The following is a 27,332-nucleotide window of genomic DNA, read 5'->3' as shown; positions in this document are numbered from 1 at the left end:
ATTGAGGCTTAATTATATTAGCTGTCTATTAGGAATTTTTTTTACATACATATTATCTGCCCCAGATAAGATATATTCTGGAGCTTAAAAATGAACATGGGCTTGTCATAACTATTCTAAAGGGTGGTACTACAGTCTACATGGGGTAAATAGTACAATTATACTATATAAGTACATATAGTATTACTATTTACTCCCTTCGATTCATTTTAATTATCGTGCTTAATATCTATTAAAAATAACTTATTCAAAATAATTATCGTTATTTTAGATAACAGACAAAACTAATTATTTGTTTTTACTTTATCTTTGCTCAATACATATTACATATTGAGAAATTAATATAGTGAAAAACATAGTAATAAGGTTGAATTAATCAAATAACTTTTCAAAAAATATTTTAAAGAAACATGACAAATAAAATAGATAGAAAATATTGCCTTAAATAAAATGCACTAGAAAGTTAAAAAAAAAAAAACATAATCAATGATGTTCAACTTACTCCCTCTGTTCTTAATTACTTGTCCACTTTTCCTTTTATAGTTGTCCCTAATTACTTGTCCATTTTGATAGATCAAGAAAGGACAAATTTTTTTCATATTATACCCTCAATTAATTAATTTGAAAAAGGTAGAATTTTTTGAAAATATTAATTTTTAACTCATCAATTTCATAATTAATAAGAGTAAAATGGTAAACTCACTAGATCAATAATTATTTTTTTAAAAAGTGTGTCAATTCAAAAATGGATCTTAATAAAAAAAAAAACATAATGTCCTTGAGACATGGAATTGTGTTCATCTCCCAATTCCAGCTTTGATTTTCACATTCCCCATTTCGACTTGTCTGTCACAAAACACACAAACATGTGGATGACAATCTTCATCGGGTTTCACAAATTTCATTTTTAAAAATTGCTTAATTTATTAATAGTAATTTTATATATTACCATTAACTTCTCAAGAATTATCGGTTTTACAAACGTTTATGATTTACTCTCTCAATCTCAAAATTCTTATCGTGTCTTTCATTGACCTACGGTGTGATTACATTTGATATGTTGTTGGTTTGTATTTATGTGTTTCTTAAAAATAATATAAATTAAAAGTAATGTTTAACCATTTTATTCTTATTTATATTTTAAGATATAATTTCTATTTTATTGAATAATTACTCTATTTATGTGCCAAAATATATTGAAGTGTTTATACTCTTCGCAAGCAATTAAATATTAAGTGCTATTTATGTGCCAGAATATATTGAAGTGTGTATACTCTTCACAAACAATTAAATATTAAGTGTAAAATGACAACAAAATAATAAATTTTATTTTAAACTTCTAAAATAACAAATATATACTAAATATTTTGAGACGCAGGGAGTACTACTTACTATATACGTGTGTATTATATATATATATTCTCTCCGTTCATTTTTATTTGTCACTTATTTCTAAAATAAATTTTCATTTTTACTTGTCATTTTTGACATATCAAAAAAAGACAATAACTTTTTTCTATGTTTTACCCTCAATATTAAATATTTTTTTTTTCAAATTATTTTCCAAGACATCATTTAATAAGAGATAATTTGGTAAAATATCTATATCATTAATTATTTTCTTAATAAGTGTATTAAGTAAAACCATGACAAGTAAAAGCGAATGGAGGAAGTATATTAGTCGTTTTATGAGAGAGGTTATTTATTAGAAGTAGAACCAACAGTGCCACTATTAGTCAACAAAATGGAAGTTGTGTCCCAATATTAATTAAGGTCAATAATTGGAAAGAAATTAAATTCCATGCAAACCACTTGATTATTTGAATATTGAACCTGATTGGGGTGCTGCATGCTATTCACAATAATACAACTTGACTGATCCCAAATTGTACAGATGAAACTATAAATTTTACCCTATCGATTGCTTTTGTTGCGTGAGCAATTTAATATGAGAGTTTAACATCCATAAATAATTATGATGAACTTGTTTTGATATGTAAGAAGATAGATATTATTGAACTTAACTCAACTACAAAAACTATCTCACAAGAAAATTAGAATTACACAAGACTATACAATTAGGAAATCACGTAGAACTCTTCAAAACATGTATTCACAATAGGACAGTGAGATTTCATTTATTGTTTCGAACTCAAAGTAAAAGAATAATGTGACCAATATATATAGCTCATAAAAGGATCAAATAAATAGTTAACGTAATAATTAAACTTCTTATTACTGAAACCATGAAAATTAAGTTAAAAAGAATAGACTGATCAGACCAAAATTAAAAAAAATTCCAAGTGAATCTGTCAGCATGTTAAGTATATCTCAATCAAACACAAAAAAAGGAATTTTCAAACAAATTTAGGCTGGAAAAAGCATGTAGTTAGCTCCATGGAATGTGAAATATAATTATAAAATAGAAAGATGCACGTGCTCTTTACCTAAGTAAATTGGCTTCTCAAGGAAGGTTGGTAGGAAATAACCCTTCAACAAAACAAAGTCCATTTTTTTGGAATTTGAAAACTTATTAACAATGTATTAATTGGAATCTGAGACGTGGGTTATGCGTAAGAAACGCCGAAGGTTTTGCTGATTTCTTCTATTTTTATTTTAACTATTAATCACTTATCTCTTTCTATTCTGACAGCTAATTAATTACTATCAATCTCTATATATTTTAATCACTATTCCGGTTTATATTTGACTTGATATATCCGGTAAAAAGTACTTCCTCCGTTAATAATTAGTTGTCATCATTTAAATTTCACGTCTCTTAAGAAAGTAAATATGTTTATCATTGTACTTTTATTTAGTGTTCTCTTGAAGTTAAGTTTTCGATAAATGGACATGAATTAATTTAACCAATGAACTATTTAGTATTCTCAATTTGGTTAATTCATACTTTCAAGCGTAAAATAAAAAGAATAGTGTCATTTATGTATTGATTTTGTGAAATGACAAATAGTAAGGAACATTTATTTTTAATAAAGACGATATATAAATAGAAACTAAGGGAGTAATAAATAAAATTGACATGTCAATTTTATTATATCACAAAATTAACCTTAAGGGTAAAATATGTATAAGATGATAAATGGTCTCTTAATTTTTTAAACTGGATAAGTAAAAATGAACATCTATTTTTAATATAATGGATGAATAAAATAGATATTTATTTTTAATACAGTGGACCGAGTAAAATTGGACGGAAGGAATTATATTGCAATCTATATATACTCTAGTATCTTAGTTTCACACTTATTCCAATAAGACAATTGGACCTTTTTCACTAGAAACAAACAAAACAAAATTTAGAGCTAGCTAGCTTCTTGTTATATTCTTCTAGATCTTTTCTTTGTTCTATACACAATTCTCTAAAATCATAAATATGTCTATGGCACTAGCAAAAGAACATGTTATTATGAGTGATACAAAAATGGGCATGGTTGACAATTATGATCAATATTATGAAGGTGAATTTGGGATCAATGATCATTCATCCCCAGAGTTATATGGGATCCATGAAGAACCTCCAAAGTCAATTTTTGAAGAATGTGAAAATTCAGAAAAAACAAGTCCAAAAATAGCCAAGAATTTTGCTTTAAGCAGTTCTAATTCTTCCCTTTCTAGCCCTAGTAGTTCCAATTCCAATGGTCAATCTGTTATTAATTTCAAAGGGGTGTATGGTAATTTTATGCATTCAGCAAATGGATCTTTGTTGAGTTTCGAACAAAGTGAAAGATTTTGCCCAAATCCAAGAATGATTAGTAATATTAATCAAGTTGAAGGATCTGTTTGGGAAGATAATAATTTGCATTATCAGAATTGTGTTACTCCTAAGGGAAGTAGTAACACTAGTCCTAGAGTGATTAATGAGAATTCCAATATTAATGGAATGCCATTTGGATGGCTAAATTCTGAAGCTAATGCAAGCACCACTACTCATGTTGATGAATCATATTTTAATAAGCGCCCCTCCACGGTAATTTTCTTTATTTTTAAAGGTCAAATATATGAAAATATTTTATTTTTATAGGTGACGATCATGAGATTTGAAATTCAATACTGAATTATCTAACTATCTAATTTAAAAGTTTTAGCCATTAAAGAGATCACAATTTTAGTTAATAATCCAATTATATTATGTCTCAATACCTTAATCATATTCTTCGTGGTAATTAATTAGTTTTCCAAAATTTTTATGCCATTTTTTTGTAATGAGATTGTAATATACCATAAAGTATCCCGTGGTGGATCCAATCATAGGTTCTCGAGTCAGGTAAAATTCAATAGTTTGAAGCTAGAACCTATTTATATGTACGAAAAATAAGTATAAAACAAATTTGATATTTACTTGTAAAGTCAACTCTCTCAATTTAGAATTCACAATGTCTAAATTTCAACGTATTGAAAATTTGATTTGATTTAATTTAATGCAGGAAGAGAGCATGCAGACAAATAAGAAGCAATGTACTGCGGGTTCAAAAAAGGGGAAACCAAATAATAACAATAATAATAATAATAATTCAATTGGTACAAAGGATCCACAGAGTATTGCAGCCAAGGTTTGCATTGCTTATTTTTGAAGTAATTAATTAATGTTTGAATTATTGCGTGCTTATTAAGATTAAAAAGGAATGTTTGTTTGTAGAATCGTAGAGAAAGGATTAGTGAGCGTCTTAAGATACTACAAGAACTTGTTCCTAATGGTTCCAAGGTACGTACAAGGTTAATTAATAAATTAAATCATTTTAATGTTTTATTTACTAATTAAATCTTATAGAAATTGATCATAAATATTCATGGTTCATATTAATTAATGTAGGTTGATTTGGTCACCATGTTAGAGAAAGCAATCGGTTACGTCAAGTTTCTTCAATTGCAAGTGAAGGTAAATATTTATAAATTATATTAAACCTCATTGAGTATTTTTGTCTGATTTTTGTGCTCTTGAATTAAGTTAGTTATTTTATTTTTCGAGTTACTAACTTCATTACTTGATATAAGAGCAATTATCGCTATAATAATAATAATAATAATATAGAACAATTTTACATTGATTCAACGTACAGAAGTTAAATTCATAATATCGTTATGAATATAGGTTTTGGCAACAGATGAATTTTGGCCTACACAAGGTGGAAAAGCACCAGACATTTCACAAGTAAAAGAGGCCATTGATGCTATCCTTGCTACTCAACGAGACAGAAACTCAACCTCCAAGTGATCATAGTATCTAACTAGATTATATTTTATTGATGAAAAAGGACGTTTCACAAATAATTGAAGTATCGCAGTGATGGCTTCAAAAGGAAATAAAGTTTCCCTTTGAGGATTAATTAATATGGTGGTGAAAATCGGAGCCATAAGTATTACTATCGGAGTTTTTCTTTGATTAGAAGTAAGATAAATAGGTCACGATTGTGTGGCCATCTTATCTAAAACTGAAAAAAAATATCTTCTATGTTTAGGTTCGTCTTTTTTTGTCATGCTTTCTCAGTTCGGTGTAATATAGGCATTTTATTTTTATTTTTATTTTTATTTTTTGTAATATAGGAATGAAATTTAGTTTTATGGAAGAAACTGGCTCAATTATTGTTACCGTCTTTCAAATTTCAATTTTTGAGATTCCTGATAATGAGAGTGAAGAAACTCCTGATTAGGAAATACTTAATTGACTAAATGGAACAAATCCAACGTATACTTGAATGCATGTCAACGAAGAAACTAACAAAATATCTTCAACCAAAGTGTAGACATTTAATTAGACAAATTAAGTGGTCCAATATAATTTAGAAATTTCCATTTAGCTTCTTTTTAAAAGAAAGAAATTAACAGAAGCAGACTCAGAATTCAAGACGTGAGGTAATTACTCTCTTTAATAGTCAAAACAACTCTGCCAATTAATATTTTGGCGTGCCAAGGATCTATTATTAAAGGAGGAGCGAAATAGCTCACCTACACACCAACATTGAAACCTTATATAGAGAAAAAAAATATTCAAAAAATACACATAAATTGCAGATCGAGGCAAAAAAGCCAAAAAAAACAAAAATTAAACTCTAATAAATATGATTGGAAGATTTTGTCTAGAGCCGTCAATATGTGCTAGACATGTTGTGCCGGTCTGGCCTAATCCGTGATTTGATAGGGTTGGATTACGATTTTTGAAGCCCATTTAAAAAAAGAGTTTTTTAGCCCGGCCTGAATAAGTCTGCCGATTTATGGGGCTTAAGAAATATAGATAGGGCTGACCCGTGGGCCAAATAAAACTTAATTAAAAAATAAAAATAAAATAAAGTATTAAAAATAACAACAGTCTAAACTCAAAATCTATTTAAAGTTTGAAATATTACAATTTAAATACAAATTATGTACTACATAAAATTAAAATTTCCTAAATTTTCTAGGGAATCACTATATATATATATATATATAGGTCATAGTCTATGGAATATTGTCATAGTTTTTGTGTTTTATTATGATAATTGAAAAACAATTAGGTTAATATTGTTATTTAGTTATTTATGATTTTACTTTAAATCAAACTTAATAAATATTATAAAGATAATTTTATTTGTATATTTGATTAACAGGTAGTAACACTAACACCATGTAATATTGTCTTGTCGATATTTATGATAATATTTTTAGATTATAATTTAATTTAAAAAATTAAAAAAAAATAGACTTTTAAGAAAAGAGGGCTGGCTCGGCAAGCCTGTAGCCCACGTACTTGTGGGTTGGGCCCACCATTTTATGTCCCACATAAAATATGGGTTAGCCCTGCCTGACCCGTCAAATTTCAAAGTCTGTATGGGTTAGCCTGGAAGCGGTGGGCCAGCATATATTAACCGCTCTAATTTTGTCTGGTACTATACTTTTGACAATTAGCAACGGTGAAAAGATTAATTAATCAATAATAATCTAAACTATCAAAAATTTGTCTCTAGTCGTCTAAGCAAATTAATAATAAACCGGTCCTGTGCAAAACAGACAAATGACTGCATAAGAGTAAATGTATATATGTATTTGGATAAAATAGTTATAAAATAATAAATTGTACCTTAATTTTTTTAAATTGATTAAACAAATATTATGATAATTTCGAGAAAAACCGACTCCTGAAATTCATATAGGGTCTCACACAAGCAACAATAGTAATTAATGAGTAGTTATACACACAAACAGGGAGAATCTAGGATATAGCAAGGGGATGAATCATGAATCCAGTCGATCGGTAATAAATTGTATGGTAAAATATCTTTTAAACTTATATGTATATATTTATGTAGAGAGAGAGTATCGATCCTAGAACATAAGATTAGAACTTATCTCAATAATTTAAGGACTTCAAAATTCACCATAAAATTTTAAGTTCACATTTTAAAATAGTTACTAATTTGATTATAACAAATCATTCATAAGTAATTATCAAAAAATAAAACAAAAGATAGATGATAGATCCAAATTAGTTACTAGAGTACAACATATTGTACTCTAAAATGGAAAGTGGTATATACGGTCTTTGACCTCTTTTAATTGTGATAGTTTCTTTTTAAGAGTTAAACGATAATCACTTTGACTGATATTTTTACGAAGTATTTTTTCATCATATTAATATGCAAAAAAAAATAAAGTTTATAATACTTTTCGTATAGTTTTTAAATATTATATTCAACATGACAATTAAAAGTGGACAGATGGAATATCAGGAGACTAAGGGGTCGTTTGGTAGAAAGAGTGATAATGCAGGGATTAGTAATGCAGGGATTAACAATGCAGGGATTAGTAATCTAGGGATTATCAATGCAGTGATTATTTTTTATCAAGCATTATTTCCAACCTAATCTTGTGTGTGGTTTAAGACTCTACAAGAAGCTTATTTCCAATTATACCCTTGAATTATTATGTGGTTTTTTATTTTATGTATAGCATTATGACATATTATGACATATTTTCATGTTCATTTCGTTGGTAAGCTTCCGTGCATTCCATTGGCCAATATTACTCATCACATTATCCTATCCCCTCAACTATGACTATTTGGAGAAATGAATTGTTATAGTGCCCAATAATTGTATTGGATGGTTTTGACATTATTTAAGTGTTACATCACATTTTTAAGAGTTAATATCTCAAAAGGTCACTCAATTTGGGGAATTTATCTAACAAAGTTATTAAAATTTGTTTTGTATCAATAAAATCACTCAACTTTAATCTTTGTATCAATAAAATCACTTGACTAAATTTAGCATTAAAAAAATTTAATATGATAAAATAAATTATTTTTAATATCATATAAACACTAATAGAGTTTAACTACTAAACTAAATTCGACAAATTGAAGTTTATAATCGGATCTAAATTATCCTGATTCAAACTGGCAAGAACAGTACCTTACCTGAATAAAATGGGCGTAATATTGCTAGCCAAGGCCATTAATATTATATTGCAAGCCAATTTTATTACTGTCCTGGCCAGTTTCAGTAATTAAATTGGGACGTAATTCAATACTGGATTAGTGACGACTCTGACAGCCATTGATATGCTGCATTCACTATTTATTTATTATTTTAAATATGAATATAATATAAAAAATAATTTATTTTGTCATGTCAAAAAAAATTAATGATAAATTTAGTTGAGGGGCATCCTGTGTTTCTTTACCAATTCTGAAAACTGCATAAAGAAATTGAGGGGCAGTTCAGTCATTTTGTTGCTTTATCCAAGGCTTATTAAACATGGTATTAGTAATCCCTAGGTATCCTTGGTATTAGATAAGATCACATATGGTGTATTAAGTTATCCATGTATTAGGTGGGTTTGAGTTGAAATGTGCTACCAAACATTGTATTGAATGGATTAAATTTTAATCCAAGAACTATTTTAATTAATACATCCTACCAAACGACTCCTAAAAGTGGATAAGAAATGGCATGTGTGGCTTTAAATAAGGTTCACATGGCTGGTTGATCTCACATGTCAATCCCACAAAAAGTGGTAAATGCATTCCCAACGATATATAACGATCTCCAAATTAAATGGTCCAAAATCGACTTTTTTTTCTATGCAATTGTTTAGTAGTCTCGTGAAATCAAGATTCATCAATTTTTTTTAAAAATGGATCAGCTCAGCCTGTAATATTGTTTTTTTCACAAACATGCATAAATTAAAAACATCAAAATGATCTATATAATACATGTCTTGCCAGCCACCAATTACCTTGATATTTATATCCATTACCTGCAGTTAGTGTTGTCATGTTTCATGCTGCTTCATCATTCAACAAACTAATTGTGATCAGAATTAATAAAAATTGAAGGATTTGTATCAATTGCATGCACTATCATTTTATTATTATGTACTTGAATTATATTATATGTACATTAATGCAAGTATGTAGAATTTATCAAAATGTTTTTTAATGTCGTGGTTTTAATCATGTCAGGTGAAAAGCTGGAATTACAGAGTCGCCAAAAAGAGTAAAGACTAAGAAAACATTCTTTTTTAAATTGCTTAAAAATAAAGTAATTAGGCAAATAAATTGAAACCGAGGGAGAATATTTTATGTAGCTAAATAATAAAGTAATAAAAGAACGAATGATAGGTACTTTGTGAGGGATAATTTGGGATTAAGAGTAGCTGTTAAGCATGTTAAAGCACATGAGTGAGATTGTACTTTCGTTGTCCCTCTCCCTCATCATTAGAGAATGCCAGATCAGGATTAATTCTTTTTTAATTTAATAGTTTGTTTTAGTTAATATTTAGGGAGAAGGCACAAGTACCTCTTAGATTATGACCAAAATCCCAAAGACATACTTTAACTAAACTAAGGTCTTATTCTCCCCCCCGGAACTCATTTTATATATAATATTGTACACCTTTTGGCTTATGTGGCACACCCCGTGACTCCCGCAGTTGAGGCGCGTGGGATGTATTTGGATGCCATGTAAGCCAAAAAGGTGTACAAAATTACAAAAAAAAATGAGTTCAGGAGGGTAATAGGACTTTAGTTTAGTTAATGTGTGTCTCTGAGATTTGGGTCATAGTCTAGGGAGGTACTTCTACCTTTTCCCTAATATATACTTCCATTCGTTTCATATTAGTTGATATTCACATTTCACTTTTATACGCCCTTTAAAAAATCATAAATAAAAATTACTTTTAATCAATTTAATTATCCTTTAACTTATTCAATGTAATCAAATATTATATACTTTCAAATATAATTAATTATGGACAAAATAAAGAAAAAAACATCAATTAATTATGTTTTAATCTTATAAATTGACAAGTTTTTTGGAACGGATTCTTTTTAGTACGTTGATAACTAATTAAAATAATATGAAAAGATTATATCAGTACTTCTTCTAATTAATTAATATAATTATTGTATATATGAGGACTTAGTCAGAATAATATATTAGTATCTACACGTGCAAGATCGGTTGAATTTAAACTAAATATGTAAGTACGTTCTCATTAATCATTATATTGGAGAAATTAATTGTTGATGAAATATAATACTACTATCAAAAAGAGAGGGGAGGCAAGATAACATTATTTAATTGGAATTATTTTGGACATATTAGGGATCTATTAATTGCATATGTTCAAGTTGGGAACAGATTGGTATGGGCAACTAATTAAACGACTGAATTCAGTACGTAATGTAGGTTCAGTTTAGAGTTTTTGTTCATTGGAAGTAAATGTTAAAGTTATTTATCGTAATTAAATAAAATTTTATAATATGATCTTTGCAATTATTTAACCTATAAACAAATGTTACTCTTACTTAATTTTCCAATATTGCAAAGCACGGACAATTTAACTAGTTAAATAGTATATTAATAAAACGGAAGACAAGAGAGAGGGAGAGTGTTGAAGAGCTAAAGACCAAAAAAAAGTTGCATGCATGATCTTTAGTACATATCCCGTAATTGGAGGAAGTTGGAATAAATTCATGTCCAATACACATCATGAATAGCAGTCGGGTGGAGGCGGAAAATTATATTGTATATATAATGTTAAAATTACATTTTATGTATATATAATATATGTTAAATTAATATCACTCAGTAAAAATTCTGGCACAGCCAAAAACAACATCATGGGTGTGTTTGGTATGAAGAAAATATTTCCTAAAAAACAAGTAGATTTTTAACTTATTTATTCATATTTGGTTGATAAATAGAAAATATTATACTGAAAATGTTTTCCTTCATACCAAAGACACCCATGTGTGTGTAGATTTTATATATGTAGTAAATGAAGTTGGAAAAGGCATATACTTCACCATACCCTGTTGGCTAAGTTGTCTTTCAAGTGAGTCATGATGGGCATGCATAATGCATTTGCGTTGACATCCACTTATACATGTTATTAATTCAGGGGCGGCTGGTTAGGCTTAAGGAAAAGTCCTTGGCCTTAGGCCCCCAATTTTAGGGGCCCCATTTTTTAGTTAATTAGGTAAGATTAAATTTTAAAAAAAAAATTAGAATGAAGACAATAATAAATGCAAACGGCTGGAAAAAAAAATGCAAACAGTTGGAAAAAAAATGCAGACGGCTGAAGTGATATATATGAGTTATGACTGACTTTTTAACTTTCCAATAAAAAGTTGTGTACTTTTTTCTTAATGTACAAGTTATTTTTTTTCTAATTTTATTTTTATATATTCTATCCTCCTCCCTTCCTCTCTTCTATTTATTCTCACTTCTCTTCTCTAAATTCTAATTTTATATCTCTCTTATTCAAAGCTTAAGAATTTACTTGTTTTATTGATAATTCATATTTTAAATTTGGAGAAAAATATATTGCAGCAGCCCAAATGATCATTTAGAGTTGATTACTTCTTATACATAGTAGACCAAGCCATCTTTTCACTTCAAAATAGATTTGAACAATTTGAAGTATATGAAAATATTTTTGGTTTTCTATTTAGTGGGAAGAAATTGAGATCAGTTGATGATGAGAATTTAAAAAAAATTATTGTCTTAATCTTGAATGTTCCTTAAAACATAATACTCACTCCGATATTGACGGTTTAGACTTATTTTCTGAATCAAAAGTGTTAAGGAAAATCATAAAAGTAGAAGACAACACTCTAATTGAGATACTCAATCAAATAAAAAGACTTTATTCTTTTCCAAATGCTTACATTGCTTATCGAATAATGTTAACAATTCCCGTAACAGTCGCCTTAACTGAAAAAAGTTTTTAAAAATTAAAAATAATAAAATCTTATTTAAGATCGACAATGTCTCAAGAAAGATTAAGTGGTTTGGCTATATTATCGATTGAAAAAGAATTACTAGAAGAGATTGACTACACAAAAATTATTAACAACTTTGCATCTAAAAAAAATAGAAAAATAGATTTAAAATAAAAATATTTATAATTTTTTTAAGGCCTCTAGTTTGAGTTTGACCTTAGGCCACCATCGAGTTTGAGCCGCCCCTTGTTATTATACAATATATATATCACTAGCTAGCTTGTTGAATATATGAATCTCTTAATAATATATATTCTATTCAACTATTCCTACACTTGACTCGCCTTTATTCTACTAAAACAATAATATACATAGCTATATGGAAATCTCTCTCGATAAATCCCCGTTTCTCTTTCTTCTTCTTTTTTACCATTAAAATTAATCAGTCTAAAATTTATCTTTTGGACCAATTGCAGTATATATATAACTTAAAAATAATGTAAAAAGTTCCACATTGATAATTAAAGAGATGAATGATCTCTTTATAAACCTTTGACAATCCTCTTTGTTTGAGCTAGCTTTGATGTAGGACTAAAACCTATGACCTAAATTGCAAATCCCTCGACCTCTATTAATTAAACTTACTCATGATGAGTTTTTTTCTTTGTAATCTCTCAATTGCATCATATTCTTATGCCACAACGATATCGACAAAATAAATTTTGAATCCCCGCAACACACACACCCCCCCCCCCCCACCTCCAAAAAAAACAAAAAGGAAATCAAAATTATTTCCTAATTTTCATTTTCTCCTTGAAACCAAATGGGCTACACATTTATTGGGCCTTACGGATGCCTCTTAGCTTGTAGAAGTATATCACAGTCCATGTTTATTACTTTGCCCAAATAATTTTCAAGTAGCACCATTGACCATTAAGCATCAAAGAATAATACAATATTCCATTTAATACGAAACTTTTTTTAATTTAGTTTATTTTTTTTAAAAAAATGACATACTATATTCTTATATTTGATAATTCACTATTTAATATGTTTTTAATTGGTTTAAAAACATAATATTTAACAATTGGTATGTATTATAAACATATTATTTAACTCATATGTCTAAAGTCTGTTTTTTTCCCTTAAATTTTGTGTCAAGTTAAAAATCGTCATATACAATAATAATTATTTTGAAAGCAATAAACCGGCAAGCTTCTTGTAATTTTGGAAGAATTAGAGAGACAATTAATAGTATTATTCATGTTCAAATTTGATTGACAAATTATAACGTGAAGTAGGGCAATTGGTCTCCATAATGGAATATGTCTAGTCTTAATCTGATGATAACGACCATTAATCAACCCTTTGATTTAATTGCTCAAATAAATATCATGTTGAAGATTAGGATCCCACATTTGAAAAATGAACGTACTATCAACCATTTTTAATGATATTGATTTATATCCACCAATCATTTAAGTTATATGTACTGTAGCAAACATTTCTATATTTTTTTTACATACTTTATACAGAAAACCAAATTGATCGAATATATTACATTTGATTTTGTGAATATTTGAATTCTCTCAGGATTTTGTTCAAATCGAAATTATATAGTTATCATACACGTGTAGTTTCAGGAATATATTTTGATCTCTATGTTCTCCTTATTTTGATTTTGTTTCACAATAATTATTAGAATTAGAATTATATATATATATATTAAAATACGAGTGAAAAAAATTAGGAAATTAATACTCATACTTGGTGTTTACGTCAATCCAACACAACTTATTAATCTTAAAAGTTGTAAATTAAATTAAAAGTAAAAAATACACGATAATAATATACAATTTAACCACCCAAATTATTTAATTAATCTAGTTACATCCAAGAATATTTGTACTGATTAACGTCCGTATAATTAAATATTTTTAATTTTTAAACGATAAATCAACTAAGCACAAAACTAGATATAAATGCCAAAGGAGTTCTTATTATTATTTATTATCATGTTTAAATTAATATCCCACATAGTATAATTAACTTCCTCTTGTATTGCTAATTACCACTGAATCGTTTCTTTGCTTCAGAAACATTTTAATTTAGTCTTAATTTTTTAAAACAGATGTTGGAGGGTAGGTGGATGAATTTTCATTTGTTTGGTTCAAGATTTGGAAAATTCGATTTGAAATAAAAATCAAGCATAAAACTTTTAGATGAATCCTGAAGATGGCAACTTAATTAGAAAAATAAAACTCATAATGAAAGGGGTCAATATACTCTTACAACTTTATCTTTCCGTCCAAAATATAAATTAATTAATAAGTAATTAAGATCACTTGAAAAAGAATTAAGATAAGAAAGAACGTGAGAAACATCATATAGAGAGTGAAAAAGCTTTGGGGAGTATTAATATTAATATTATAATATATTTATCATGTTTTACACACATTTTATATAGCAGATAGAAACTTAGCTTAATGAATAATCACTTGAAACCCAAGAAAGGAATATAATAGTAATAATACTATACTATTTTTTTTTCTCTTATTTACTTTTACATAATTACATGGGGTGCATAAATTTTTATGTTTAGGTGCCTTATACAAAACGTGTACTCTGCGAATACGCCACAAACACGTGGCAAATTAAGATGGACTTTTCAACTTATCTACTTCCCAAATCCCACCAATAACCATATAAAGTTTAATTACTTAAATATCATCATCAACTTTATAAAAAGTTAAATCACATTTATCTCGAACTTTTCTAAAATGAAAGTATAATTATTTTTAGAAGTCATAATTTGACACGGAGTAGGGGTATGTATGAAATATTGATACGATGCGAAATTGACAATTTCGGTTTAATAATGTTGATTTGTAAAAATATTAGTATAAGATTATTAATATTAAATTAATTTTGTATGATGATTTAATAATAACCGATAACGGTCAATAAATTTATAATCTATAATACTTCTTTTCTAATTTTCAATGGGTTCAGATTTGGTATTGTAAAGTTTGATTTGGTATTCAACTTCGACATATATATACTCATTTACAAAAAATTATGACACTAAATTTTCGAAAAATATCTTAATTATATCATATTAATACCTTATACATTTAAAAAAAATACAAACAATTTTCTTAAATCAATTATACGCGCAAAAAAAAAGACATTTCAATCTACATTAAGTGGTAAAAAAGTTTCAATATCTATATAATTAGTTTTGTATGAAATTTAGTTTATATTTTTGTTAGCATTATAAATATATGAATAGTATACATAACTATACACTTTCCTTTTTAACCCCAGGATAACTAGCATAGCTATACACTTTAATATGATGTTTTGTAAAAAAAATTTTATAAATAGCGAGTATCATATAAAAAAATGGTAAAATCTATATTACCTTAAAAGCATGAACTCCTAACTTAAATGTTAAATTATTATAATATCTCTAACTTAGATTGTGACTTTTCCGATAAGTTGTGACTTTTTTCAAAGGGTTGTCATTTTTCGATGAGTTGTGATTATTTTAAAGGGCTGTGATTTTCGATAAGTTGTGACTTTTCCAAAGAGTTGTGACTTTTCCAAAGGGTTGTGACTTCTCGGTATAGTCATGACTTTTCAAATAAGACACAAAAAATATTTGTTCATACCACCCTTTGTTGACTATAAATAGAGGGGCTTCCTCTCAATTTTCCACCACAATTTTTTTTAATTTTCTATTCTTCTTCTTCTTGCATTTTGTGTGATTTATTATCATTGAGTGAGTTCGAAGTTTAGCGGAATATGAGGTACACTATTTTGATTAAGTAAGTCGTTCTATCCTAAGAGGGTATATTCCATAACTTCGAGTATTTGAGGAAAATAATTTTGATGATATAATAATTATTTTTTCGCTTAATATATACATTAGTATGTAATGTTCCAATATACGAAGTTAACATGATGTAGTCTAAATTCATTTGTTGTTTTTTTTAACAATTTCTCTTGTGATGTAGATATATGCTTCTGAATATCTTTTCCAAAATTTAGAGAATTGTCACGATTTGTTTTTGATGCTCAAGACAAAAGAATGACTTTATTTATCAATAATGTTACTTATGTGATTTAGACTCTCAAGAAGTTTGCTTCAAAATAGTTATTACAATATAAACATTGCCCTTTTATTTTACTTATTTACTATTTCTTAATATTTTAGTATTTTGGACGAAAAAAAGTTCATGTGACTTGTAATAACGTCAATTGAAGTTTGTATTAGTTTAATTTTTATTATTTATTTAATAGCTAATTTTATGAGATAAATATTTTTATTAATGCAAATATATATTTATATTTGGGTAGGTATTTGTATTTAAATTAAAGTATTATATATGTCACAAATGTATTATCAAGTTAACAATATCTTCTAACTTCAAAATATATTATTTTAAATGTTCCGAGTTCATTTTTTTTGTTTAAAAAATCTCACAACAAAAGTGAAAATATGTGAATATATAAAATGTAGTAGTTATTTTCACGTGTTCATATACATCTAAGCAATTTAACGTGGAATACACATGCAAAACACATATGGTTAGATGACAAGAAAAATACAAAACAAATAATGTCTATAAGATAATATTAGTAAGATAAGACTAACTACATGATTGAACATCATTAAATTGAAATAAATATGTACATTATTGCATTTAACTAATAAAATTTTTCATTGACCATCTTCATAGGTTTGCATGAATAAGATATATATATATGACGATCTATATTGAACATTCACAAAAGAATCTGCAATATTATTTTTTGTTAAGTTTATTATTCAATTTTTTGCTTAAATAAGTAATACTATTTACTATAACATATATTTTTGAAATTGGTAATCACGTGCAACACACATGTCAAAAAACTAATATATATTAAATACATAATCTATAAATTGCTATATAGAAAAAATAATTTCGATAGCTACCATATTACACATCCCTACCGATCGAGGGAGTAATAATCATGACAAAGGGTCTACTCATACTATTAATAATACCAATTCAATCACTTGAAACACATTAAATGGCTGATTAAAAAAAGTCAAATTAAAGGACCTACTAATGCTTAATCCTCCTAAAATTCATACTACATCATTTTGGGCCATGCAAATAAGTGGAGTATAGTTTAATTATAGGAAACACGTCATTTAGAAAAAATAATTAATTTCAAGAACAACTGTGCGTTGTTTGTTTAAGCTTAATTTTTTTTTTGTTTCCCATTTATGTAGCAAAACTAAATTATGTCTGCTCGCCGTCAAGATTTTTAAGGCGGTAAATTTCTTTAATCTCGTTCTATACTTATATTCAGATAAGTACACTCATTATTTTTTTTAAAAGTGAGATTTGCATTAAATATTGTTACTTTTTTATGAAAAAATTACTGTTATTTGAGAAATAGTGTATAATATATTGGGAAGATCATGTAAATCGCTAATGAAAATAAATATCAATCCACTTTTATTGAATATAATATTTGTTAGATTGTATAAGAAAATTGAAAAGTACTCATAACTTTAGTGGACCAAATAAATTATAAATTTATATGTGGAGAAAATATAATGACTAACTAAAGGGAATCTAAAACTGTTGAATGGATAGGCAAAGAAAAGTTAGCACTAGGAGCCTAATTTAGTCAAACGGCTGCCAATAACGTTTTAATTAAACAATGCACACCAAATTGAAAAATTATTAACGATCCATTAGGGTCTTCTTTTATATTTTGGAATTCGTTATTTTAGTTTAATTATATATAAAATAAAGTAATTTTTTTAAATATGAAATTACCCTTTTCTGTTTAAATAATAAGTGGGTATGAAAAAAAAAGATCCAAAGCATTATAAAATTAATATGAAAACTTATTAAACCGACGAAAAGTATTTGCCATTATTTAAGGGTATCTTAATTTTGATCCACAAGTCTATATATTAGTAGCTATTATGGACCCTACCTCTCTTAGCCCCCGACGTCGGCAATTGCCGCCGGCAAATAAAACCAAGTCGGGTTTAATGGTCGGAAAAGTTATTCATACTAAAAATAATTACATTTCATCCAATCTATTATGCTCCTCATGTTTTTTACTTCTTAAAAAAGTATTAACTAAAAAAATGACTAAATTATGGAAAAATTACCCCATATACACATTTAAGAGTCAATATTACAGGTTTTAAATCTACTTTTTAATTTTTTTTGCTTATAACAGTTTAATTACGGGTTATAACATATCACTAATTATTTATAAATTAATTAAATTTTACTTTATTAAATAAGTAATTTTTTATTCATATTTGTTTTTTTATCTCAAATTATCAAGTACTACTTTCTTTTCTACTATATTAATCTCTCGTTACTAAAGCTAAAAGTAAAAATTAATAATTAATTATTGTTTGCAACAAATTTCAAAGTGACAGAATATAAATTGCAATAACAAAAACTAATGAAGAAACATAATTTTATTCAGGTACAATTACGTTCCTCCATTGATTCTACTCTCCTGAGATTTATCGATGATTCAAGGGCCGTTTGTGACGTATTTCTCGAACTAGGATGATTTAGATTTGACCTCTAATGAATATTTCATGCCTTTTGTGGAATATTCGATATACCTTTTAACGGAATTTAGTACCCTTTAAATATGCATGAACTAGGGTTTAGGGTTAAGTAGCTTTCAAAAATTATAATTGAAACTGAACACACTGTCTAGAGTCTCAATTCGAATTGAACACGCCTTGTAGAGTCACGCAAAATTTCAATGTCTATAATTATATTTTAACTTTTTAAATATCAGTTATTTTTAATAAGCGCGATGATCAAAATGAATTGGAGGGAGTATATGGCTTATGGCTATCTTGGAATGTTACTATGATAACAGACGCACTATAAATGTCACAATTATTTACTTTTTGCTGTTTGTTTGTTTGTTTTGTGCTTTGTAGTGACTTAAACAAGGTCCATCAAAGAGTTCATCTGGTGCACAAGCAAATAGAACAAATGATAATAATCATTTCTATATATGACTAAACTAACGTCTATTATTGAAAAAGTGAAAATAATTTCTATATGACTACTACGTCTAATATTTGTCGGTTGTGATAAAATAAATTAGGACTAAGCTTTTTAATATATATAAGTGAGATCCATAAAAAAAATATTGTAAAAGTGTTATGATCCTAAAGTTTGAATTTAACAATTTGACATTTGTTTCTAAAAATGTCCAACAATCCTTCTAAATTATTTAACAAAAATGTCTTGGATGAGACTATATGTACTATTTTTTTAACTCATTATAAAGAATCTTACAAAAAAAAATTCAAAAGAATCGATCAAAATCATTTTTTAATCTTTTTTCATTAAGAAAACGGGCATGTAAATAAATATGACAGTAAAAAATTGATAAATAAAAGTTCAAATTCAAACATATACAGCATATTTTAATTTAAAATGGGAGCGTGGACAACTTCCTTTTTTTTTTTTTTGGTCATATGTGATGCAAAAATGAACGGTAACAATAAAATTTCTCTGCCCAAATTATTGCAAGGAAGAAAAAAAAAAGTGGAGCCGTATAAGTAATTTTTTCCTTCGTATGGATAAGATTAAGGGCTTAATTGGATGAGCTTAGAACTTTTTCTCAACTTAGGAATTCCAATTTACTTTATTTTTTGGATTAAAATAAATATCTAAAAATATTTTATATATATATTTTTTTAATTTTAAAATACTTAAAATAAATCAATCCACGGTTATCAGAAGTTGTCAAAAGCTCTCTCCTAATAACCGAACATATGGTATAAGGAATACCAAAGACCAAACAACTACCAAAAGCCGTTGAAAACAAAAAAAAACAAAAAAAACCACTCAGTCCCCACAGCCACAAGTAGGGTGCAAATTCTTTTTTATGTTTCTCATCCGATATTCAATATTCATTGAAAAAATTAATATATCGATAACTAAATAAACTTTTAATTTTAAAGTGTTTGGTTGCTTAATTTAAATACAATGAATTACTTTATAATAACTATTTACATATTTTTGATCTTTTTATTAAATCAATAAATACATGACACACGTATTAGTATGATTAAAAACAATTACTATTTCATATAATTTACCTAATATGGTGGGTTCTTATAACTGTTGCTTAACGCCACGGCACCCCCTTTACTTGCTTTAAAAATCTCAACCTTACGTTTCTTTTTTTCTCTTTTCTTTCTCAAAACTAAAATAAAATATGTTTACTGCAACTACCTTACATCTATATTACATTAACTAAATTGTCTCTTTCCTTTAAACCATTTTCTATATGCTCTCTTCCTCTGAGCTTTGAATAAGCTCAGCTCAGATATTTATTTTTCTCTTCTCCATTTAATACAATAACTCTGTAGTGCTCTCAATAATTCACTCCCAACAAATTATGGACTCGGAGGGCGAGAATTCTGTGTACTTGAACAGTCTGGTCAGTGCCGCCGACAGCTTTTCCGACGGAGATATTCGGCGAACGGCGACGTCCTCCGCAGTCCAACAAACCCTTTTTCTTATTCATTCTGATGACCCCACTTTGAAAGTACAGGCGGCAAAGGAGATCCGCCGTTTAACTAAGACTTCTCAACGTTACCGCCGTCATTTTTCTAACGCCGTTAAACCTCTCGTTGATATGCTTCGTTCGGAATCTTTTGAATCTAATGAAGCTGCTCTTCTTGCACTCCTTAATCTCGCTGTAAAAGACGAAGGGTATGTTTAATTTTGTTGGCTTGATTCTGATTCCAATTTTGGGTTTGTGAGTTTTTTTATTTTTTCAGTTTTCCGTCACTTTCTTGCTTTTGGTTTCTACTTGTACATCCTTTTCCTCGGAATCAGTGTGTTAGTGAGGGAAGTTGATACTTTTCTTGTGTTTTGCCTTTTTCGTTAAGTTTACTGTGTTCTTTTTCCCTTCTCTGTTTGGTTTGGTTTGGTTGCTGGGAAAAGTAAGAGATGGTCCTATTTTTTAATTTCAGATTGTGGAAATATGTGTGACGTTAGAATTGATCTTTAAAGAAATTCCACTTTCAGTGATTAAGATTGAAATTTGTTCTTCTTTTAAGTGCTTGTTTTCTTGTGGGGGCTTCATTGAGATTCCCCTTTGTTTTGTTTTTGTTATGGAATGAGGATCAAACTGAAATCCGATTCTTGAAGCATCAAAATGCGCAAGGATAAGAATTGCCTGAACAGAGTAGTTTCAACTTTTGATTGGTTCATTAAAAGATTATACTACTGTTATTTGAAGATTTATTAAAGTTAGTAAAAGTTAAGAGGCATATCTATTCAAAATGCTTTTCGATCGATCCCTTGACACGGGATGCTTTAAGTATCAGCTTGCTTAAATTTGCAGGTGGGGCTGTTCTTTTATCCACATGCTGCTTTCTTTTAAATTCTTTACCTCATCTGCTTGTCTCACTTTTACCTTTCTTTTTATCTTGTTTATGAAGCCATCACATGGATTGGATTCCTTTCTCTGATATAGAAATTCTACTCTTGATTAAAATATTCAATTGTACGAGGGTTGTTGATATTTTAATAGCAATATTAGTTTTGTAGATCACTCAAAGGGATTACTCTTTCCATAATCCTGTATGGGGAATATCAAATTTTAATTTTAAAATGGAATGACCCTTGTATATTAGACTTACTACTTTGGTATGCTGTAAACTATGTTAGATTTCGGTGATTGCTTTGTACTGTTTATCGCTCTTACTCGTATTTGTTCATTGTTCCAATTCTTGCGATGAATATACCCTATTTTGACATTTCAATTCTTAGTCATGACCATGTTTAAGATTCTCTCCTTTTTGTGTGTCAAGATAAAATTTCAAGTCCTTTCCTCCTTTACATTGCTTCCCACTCTGTATCTCCAATTCTAACTGTGCACTCCTTCTAGCTTCCATTAATTCCTTATGAGCAGACTTGTGTGACAGAATCCGTAGACCGTCCTAGTTATTAAGGACTTCTATACATCGAAGCTAAAGTCTGATTACTGTTTTTCATAATTTGGCTACTCTAATCCATTATAGTATCATTTTAATTTGAAAAGAACTGCATTTTTATATAAAGAGGAAATCAGTTGGAAAAAACTATATAAACCTAATGAAATGAGAGCCAGATGTCTTCGTTTATGTTACTGCTGGACTGCTTGTTTTTCATCAGATAGGAAAGTATAGTTACCATTTCTGCGATCTAAGCTAACAAAATATCGAAATGTGAATTTGCCAACTTCAAACAGTATTGTAGTGTAAGTATTTATCTTTGGAGCTTCAAACTTAGTTGTTTGACTATTTCATTTCATTTTTCACCTACAGAAACAAGATAAATATCATAGATGCTGGTGCTCTAGAACCCATCATTAGCTTTCTTCAATCAGAGAATGCAATTCTCCAGGATCATGCTACTGCCGCTTTGCTCACATTATCTGCTTCTCCTGCCACTAAACCCATAATTAGTGCTTCTGGTGTTTTCTCTCTGCTAGTGGAAATCATTAGGCACGGTAGTTCACAAGCCAAGGCCGATGCCGTGATGGCTCTTTCCAACCTGTCAACTTATCAAGACAATCTACTATTGATTCTGCGGGCACAACCAATTCCTTCTACTGTTTCTCTGCTTAAATCCTGTAAAAAGTCTTCAAAAACTACTGAAAGATGCACTGCTCTTATAGAATCTTTGATGTGTTATGAAGAGGGTAGGAATTCATTGATATCTGAAGATGGGGGAGTACTTGCAGTGGTAGAAGTGCTTGAAAGTGGATCTGCTCAAAGCCGAGAACATGCTGTAGGAGCTCTCCTGACGATGTGTCAGAGTGACCGCGCTAAATACCGAGAACCAATTCTCAGAGAAGGTGTGATTCCTGGGCTCCTTGAGCTGACTGTTCAAGGAACAGTCAAGTCTCGGACTAAAGCACAAACACTTTTGAGGTTGCTGAGAGACACTCCTTACCCGAGGTCTGAGCTTGAGCCTGACACATTAGAGAACATTGTGTCCAATCTCATTTCTCAGATAGATTGTGAGGAGCAATCAGGAAAAGCAAAGGAGATGCTCGCTGAGATGGTACAAGTTAGCATGGAACAAAGCTTGAGACATTTACAACAAAGGGCGCTGGTATGCACTCCAGCCGATCTGTCTGTTCCTAGTTGTGTCTCCAAAATTACTTCGAAATGATAGATTTTTCCCTTTGTTTGTTTACTTCCTGTATCCCTTTTCCTTTTGAAACAGGGGCTTGTGTGAGATTGGTTCTCTGTTCTTGGAAAAGCTGGATAGATACTGAAAATTGGCAGTCCGGGCTATTAGATAGGTGCCAGGTGACTGTTTAGTGGTTAATAATTCGGAAAATTATATAAGGTCTTAGAAGTATAGTTTATGATCTTGCCCTTTGTAACATAAATTACAGCCACGCAGTTTATAAAGCTAGTTGAAATTTCCTTCTTGAACCATGGTTTTCGTGATTGTAATTATGCGTTAGAGCGATATGCTTGAAACCACAATTCTGTACAGGAAGTTTACTTTTCTATATAACGTGATTTTAGATGTTGTCTTAGCTATTTTCAGATTTTTAGACTTTGATGTGATTCTTGTTTAGTTTATTTTAGAGTAACTATATTTGAGCATGCATATCTAAGGAACACAGGGCTCTGTGACATCCAATCTTACACATTGATGATCAAATTGTTTGTAATTCAAATATCTATTGCTTTCTTGATTTCAACCTCCTGTGTTAGCTTTAATTAGATGGTGACAGTTTATATTAAGTATATTATAAATGAAGCTTGTTTGGCTTTGTGTCAATATCTGCTTGGAGTTTATAAACATTTTACAGGTGTTACTTCTTTACTAACAAGTAAGTTTTGATGAGTATTAGACAACTAAATTCTACCAAACACTAACTTTGTTACCTACTTTGTGTAGTGGGGAATGAGGTAGTTCGCTGGGACTTTGATGGAACCACAGTCCAAAAGTTCAAGTGTTTTTTTTTTTAAACATAGCCTGTCTGCAATATTTATGAAATTTTAGCGGTTAATTTCATTTTTATTTTTTTTGGCTAGCATTTGTCTGTTTGCAAGTTTCATAACAAGACATATAATATGCTATGAGTGACTTGAAACGTGTCAAAGAATGAGAGAGAGATAACAAATATGTTTGCTTCATTTGCCTCAAAATCCAATTAGCAAACAAATTAAAATTGCTCACACACTCGTGTACATCAGAAAAAAATATTTCTTTTTTGCCGTTTCTTTCACAAAAAATAATCAGAGTCATACAAGCAAACATTGAGCCGTTGAGAGCTCAAAAACTATCGTCAACAGTGGATGTTGACAAAATATTTAGAACCAAGAAAATCATAATTCTTATGTATATGGAAGAGGCATCTTATTATTTTAATTTAGAAATTAGAGAAGCCTTGGGGACTTCTCCAAACTTGTGCCTTTTTATGAGGAAAGGGAAATGTTGACTTTGAGAAATTATGCATAAAATTGTCTATTGCTTGGATACGTGAACTTTTACTTAATTGGTAAGGATTTGATTTCCCACCAAACAATTCGAGTTAATATCTCATATGATTACTCAACTTTAAATTGTTCACTTAAAAAATCATTTAACTTAATTAGATTAGTCCCATATAAAATCACTAAATTTCATTTTATAATTAAAAAATAATTCAAACTCAAAAAGTAATTCATTTACTATGTTACAGATTTAATTGGTGGAGTGGGATAGGTCAATAAAATAAAAACCTAAAAAAGGCGATTAGCCAGCCACGTGAAGGTGATATCTTTCTAGTTTCAACCTTTATTTAAGGCATCCTAAACGATCAATTCTGCCATAAAGGAGACTGGACCAAATTATATTAAATTACCATCAATAAGCGATTAAATATATTGACAACGTATATTGTATCATTAATTAACGTGATAAAAGTTTATATATAGATATACAAATCATCCCCATTAATTAGTTTTGAGAAGGTAAATAATATATCTCTTCCTTATTATATATCTTAAAACGTGAATAAGAAAAAGTAAATGAACTAATTTGAGATATTCACGGAAAATGAGATAAATACTGATTCAAACTTTCTTCGCATACGTACGATCGATCCTAATAAACCGTAAGAATACAAGTATATCTTTTTACTCTTTCCATCATTTTTTATTAAGGTTTGCAAAAGAGAATCGACTTGAGTGGAGGAGGACTCTTAATAGATAGATAAATAGTGTTGGATGGAGTTTCAATATTAATCTATAGTAAAACTCCAATCCCCTATTATATCTAATTAATTAGTACAATTTTCTTAATAAACTCCAGCCTCCAACACGCTTCAATAATTAATACTCTATCAATTATATACCATAATCATTATCAACTTAGCAGCAAACCACACAAAAACAAAGTCTCTAATCCTATCCTATATAATAATAATAATAATAATAACTATCTTATTCCCTTTTTAATTAAATTGAAAAAACAACAATGGTGTCAAATAAAGAAGATCAAATCACTCAGACTATGGAAGAAGGTAATGTCCAAGTAGCCTCCAATAACAAGGTTGGATTTTGTTCATCGCCTGCCGTCGTTGTCCTCGGTCAAAAGGTACTTAAATAATTTGTAATGCTATGATTGACCCAGTATCGAGTAATTTTATTAATCGTAGATTTGTTTGATGAATTGGATCTGAGCTATTTTTGCAGTTGATTGCGGAGGTCATAGGGACATATTTTGTTATATTTGCGGGGTGTGGTTCAGTTGTAGTCAACAAGCTTTATGGTGGGACCGTTACGTTTCCAGGGATATGTGTAACATGGGGACTTATTGTTATGGTCATGGCTTACACTGTTGGACACATATCAGGAGCACATTTTAATCCAGCTGTCACTATTACTTTCAGCGTCTTCGGTCGCTTCCCTTGGAAAGAAGTATGTAACTTAAATTTAATTTTGTGCATCGACAGTATATAATAATCGAACTAATTGTTATTAATGCTAAAATATTATAAATTGAACGTGTTGCAGGTACCTTTGTACATAATAGCTCAATTAATGGGTTCGACTTTGGCTAGTGGAACTCTGTCTCTAATGTTTGATGTAACTCCTCAAGCTTATTTTGGTACAGTTCCAACTGGATCTAATGTCCAATCACTTGTTGCCGAGATCATCATTTCTTTCCTTCTCATGTTTGTCATTTCTGGTGTTGGTACAGATGAACGAGCGGTATGCTATAGATTACGTGTGAAATCAATCATTAATACTTACATCAGAGTTAACTGCATTGATTATTTAATTATACTTTGTGTTACTCTTGCAGATTGGACATGTATCTGGGATAGCTGTGGGAATGACCATAACCTTGAACGTTTTTGTAGCAGGGTATGCTAATTATTAACTGTTTTACTTAATTAAAAAAAAATCATATTAACCTTTTTTTTTGGCAAAAACCTAATCAAAATAAGAATGCAGGCCAATTTCAGGAGCATCAATGAATCCAGCAAGAAGCATTGGTCCAGCACTAGTGAGACATGTTTACAAAGGTCTTTGGGTATATATTGTTGGTCCAATCGTCGGAACCCTAGCCGGAGCGTTCGTGTACAATTTGATTCGATCAACGGACAAACCACTCAATGAGCTCACCAAAAGTGTATCGTCCCTTCGAAGCTAAGAGCAAATCAAATATATTTAGCATACTTTTGAGCGTCCCACTTATATTAGATATATTTCATCGATTACTAGGCCACCAACAATACAGTAATTTTCACATTTTTGAGATATTTTTGCTGCAACTTCTTTGTAGTTGCACCCCAAATTTCTTTTTTGATCTCATATATATTACAATTCTTTCATAAGTAAATCAGTGATCTGATATCCTAGATCTGCTAGGGTTGGAGACGGTTGAAAAACAGATGTAGATGTTTGTTTTTTAATTATCGTAGAAGAATAAATGTAGGTATATTTCATTTCCAATTTATTAATGTTTCAACTTGGAAATGGTTCTTTAATCTTATATTATATGTTCTCTTAATTCTCTCTTAAAATATTCTGTTG

At 29.1% G+C, this 27,332-nt stretch overlaps 3 protein-coding genes across 4 annotated transcripts; all 3 read left to right on the top strand.

Annotated features, from left to right (window-relative positions):
- The first annotated feature begins 3,394 nt into the window (after nt 1-3,394).
- Nucleotides 3,395-5,490, top strand: LOC125822774 (transcription factor RHD6-like). Its single transcript, XM_049502232.1, has 5 exons — nt 3,395-3,988; nt 4,446-4,571; nt 4,658-4,723; nt 4,832-4,897; nt 5,111-5,490. Exons 1-5 carry the CDS (start codon nt 3,395-3,397, stop codon nt 5,231-5,233), a joined length of 975 nt encoding a protein of 324 aa, XP_049358189.1. The 3' UTR covers nt 5,234-5,490.
- A 15,092-nt stretch (nt 5,491-20,582) lies between these two features.
- LOC125822771 (uncharacterized) lies at nt 20,583-23,817 on the top strand. 2 transcript variants are annotated; one of them, XM_049502228.1, is made up of 3 exons: nt 20,587-21,006; nt 22,608-23,400; nt 23,515-23,817. In XM_049502228.1, exons 1-3 carry the CDS (start codon nt 20,690-20,692, stop codon nt 23,524-23,526), a joined length of 1,122 nt encoding a protein of 373 aa, XP_049358185.1. In that variant the 5' UTR covers nt 20,587-20,689; the 3' UTR covers nt 23,527-23,817. The 2 variants fall into 2 exon arrangements, with proteins under 2 accessions (XP_049358184.1, XP_049358185.1); XM_049502227.1 differs by having other exon boundaries at nt 20,583-21,006; nt 22,608-23,817.
- Nucleotides 23,818-25,466: 1,649 nt separating this feature from the next.
- LOC125822775 (probable aquaporin NIP-type) lies at nt 25,467-27,093 on the top strand. The gene is made up of 5 exons (XM_049502233.1): nt 25,467-25,887; nt 25,986-26,210; nt 26,307-26,504; nt 26,599-26,660; nt 26,751-27,093. Exons 1-5 carry the CDS (start codon nt 25,768-25,770, stop codon nt 26,947-26,949), a joined length of 804 nt encoding a protein of 267 aa, XP_049358190.1. The 5' UTR covers nt 25,467-25,767; the 3' UTR covers nt 26,950-27,093.
- The last annotated feature ends 239 nt before the right edge of the window (nt 27,094-27,332 follow it).

This window comes from Solanum verrucosum, unplaced genomic scaffold (genome assembly GCF_900185275.1).
Source record: "Solanum verrucosum unplaced genomic scaffold, falcon-dt-bn FXZP01000103.1, whole genome shotgun sequence".
Lineage (NCBI taxonomy): Eukaryota > Viridiplantae > Streptophyta > Magnoliopsida > Solanales > Solanaceae > Solanum > Solanum verrucosum.
This window is presented reverse-complemented; position numbering and strand designations above follow the sequence as displayed.

Coding starts and splice junctions, on each gene's coding strand:
- LOC125822771 (XM_049502227.1), top strand. CDS start 20,690: ATGGACTCGGAGGGCGAGAATTCTGTGTACTTGAACAGTCTGGTCAGT. Junction 21,007..22,607: donor CTCGCTGTAAAAGACGAAGG/GTATGTTTAATT, acceptor TTTCACCTACAG/AAACAAGATAAATATCATAG.
- LOC125822775 (XM_049502233.1), top strand. CDS start 25,768: ATGGTGTCAAATAAAGAAGATCAAATCACTCAGACTATGGAAGAAGGT. Junction 25,888..25,985: donor TCGTTGTCCTCGGTCAAAAG/GTACTTAAATAA, acceptor CTATTTTTGCAG/TTGATTGCGGAGGTCATAGG. Junction 26,505..26,598: donor TTGGTACAGATGAACGAGCG/GTATGCTATAGA, acceptor TTACTCTTGCAG/ATTGGACATGTATCTGGGAT.
- LOC125822774 (XM_049502232.1), top strand. CDS start 3,395: ATGTCTATGGCACTAGCAAAAGAACATGTTATTATGAGTGATACAAAA. Junction 4,572..4,657: donor CACAGAGTATTGCAGCCAAG/GTTTGCATTGCT, acceptor GTTTGTTTGTAG/AATCGTAGAGAAAGGATTAG. Junction 4,898..5,110: donor TTCTTCAATTGCAAGTGAAG/GTAAATATTTAT, acceptor TTATGAATATAG/GTTTTGGCAACAGATGAATT.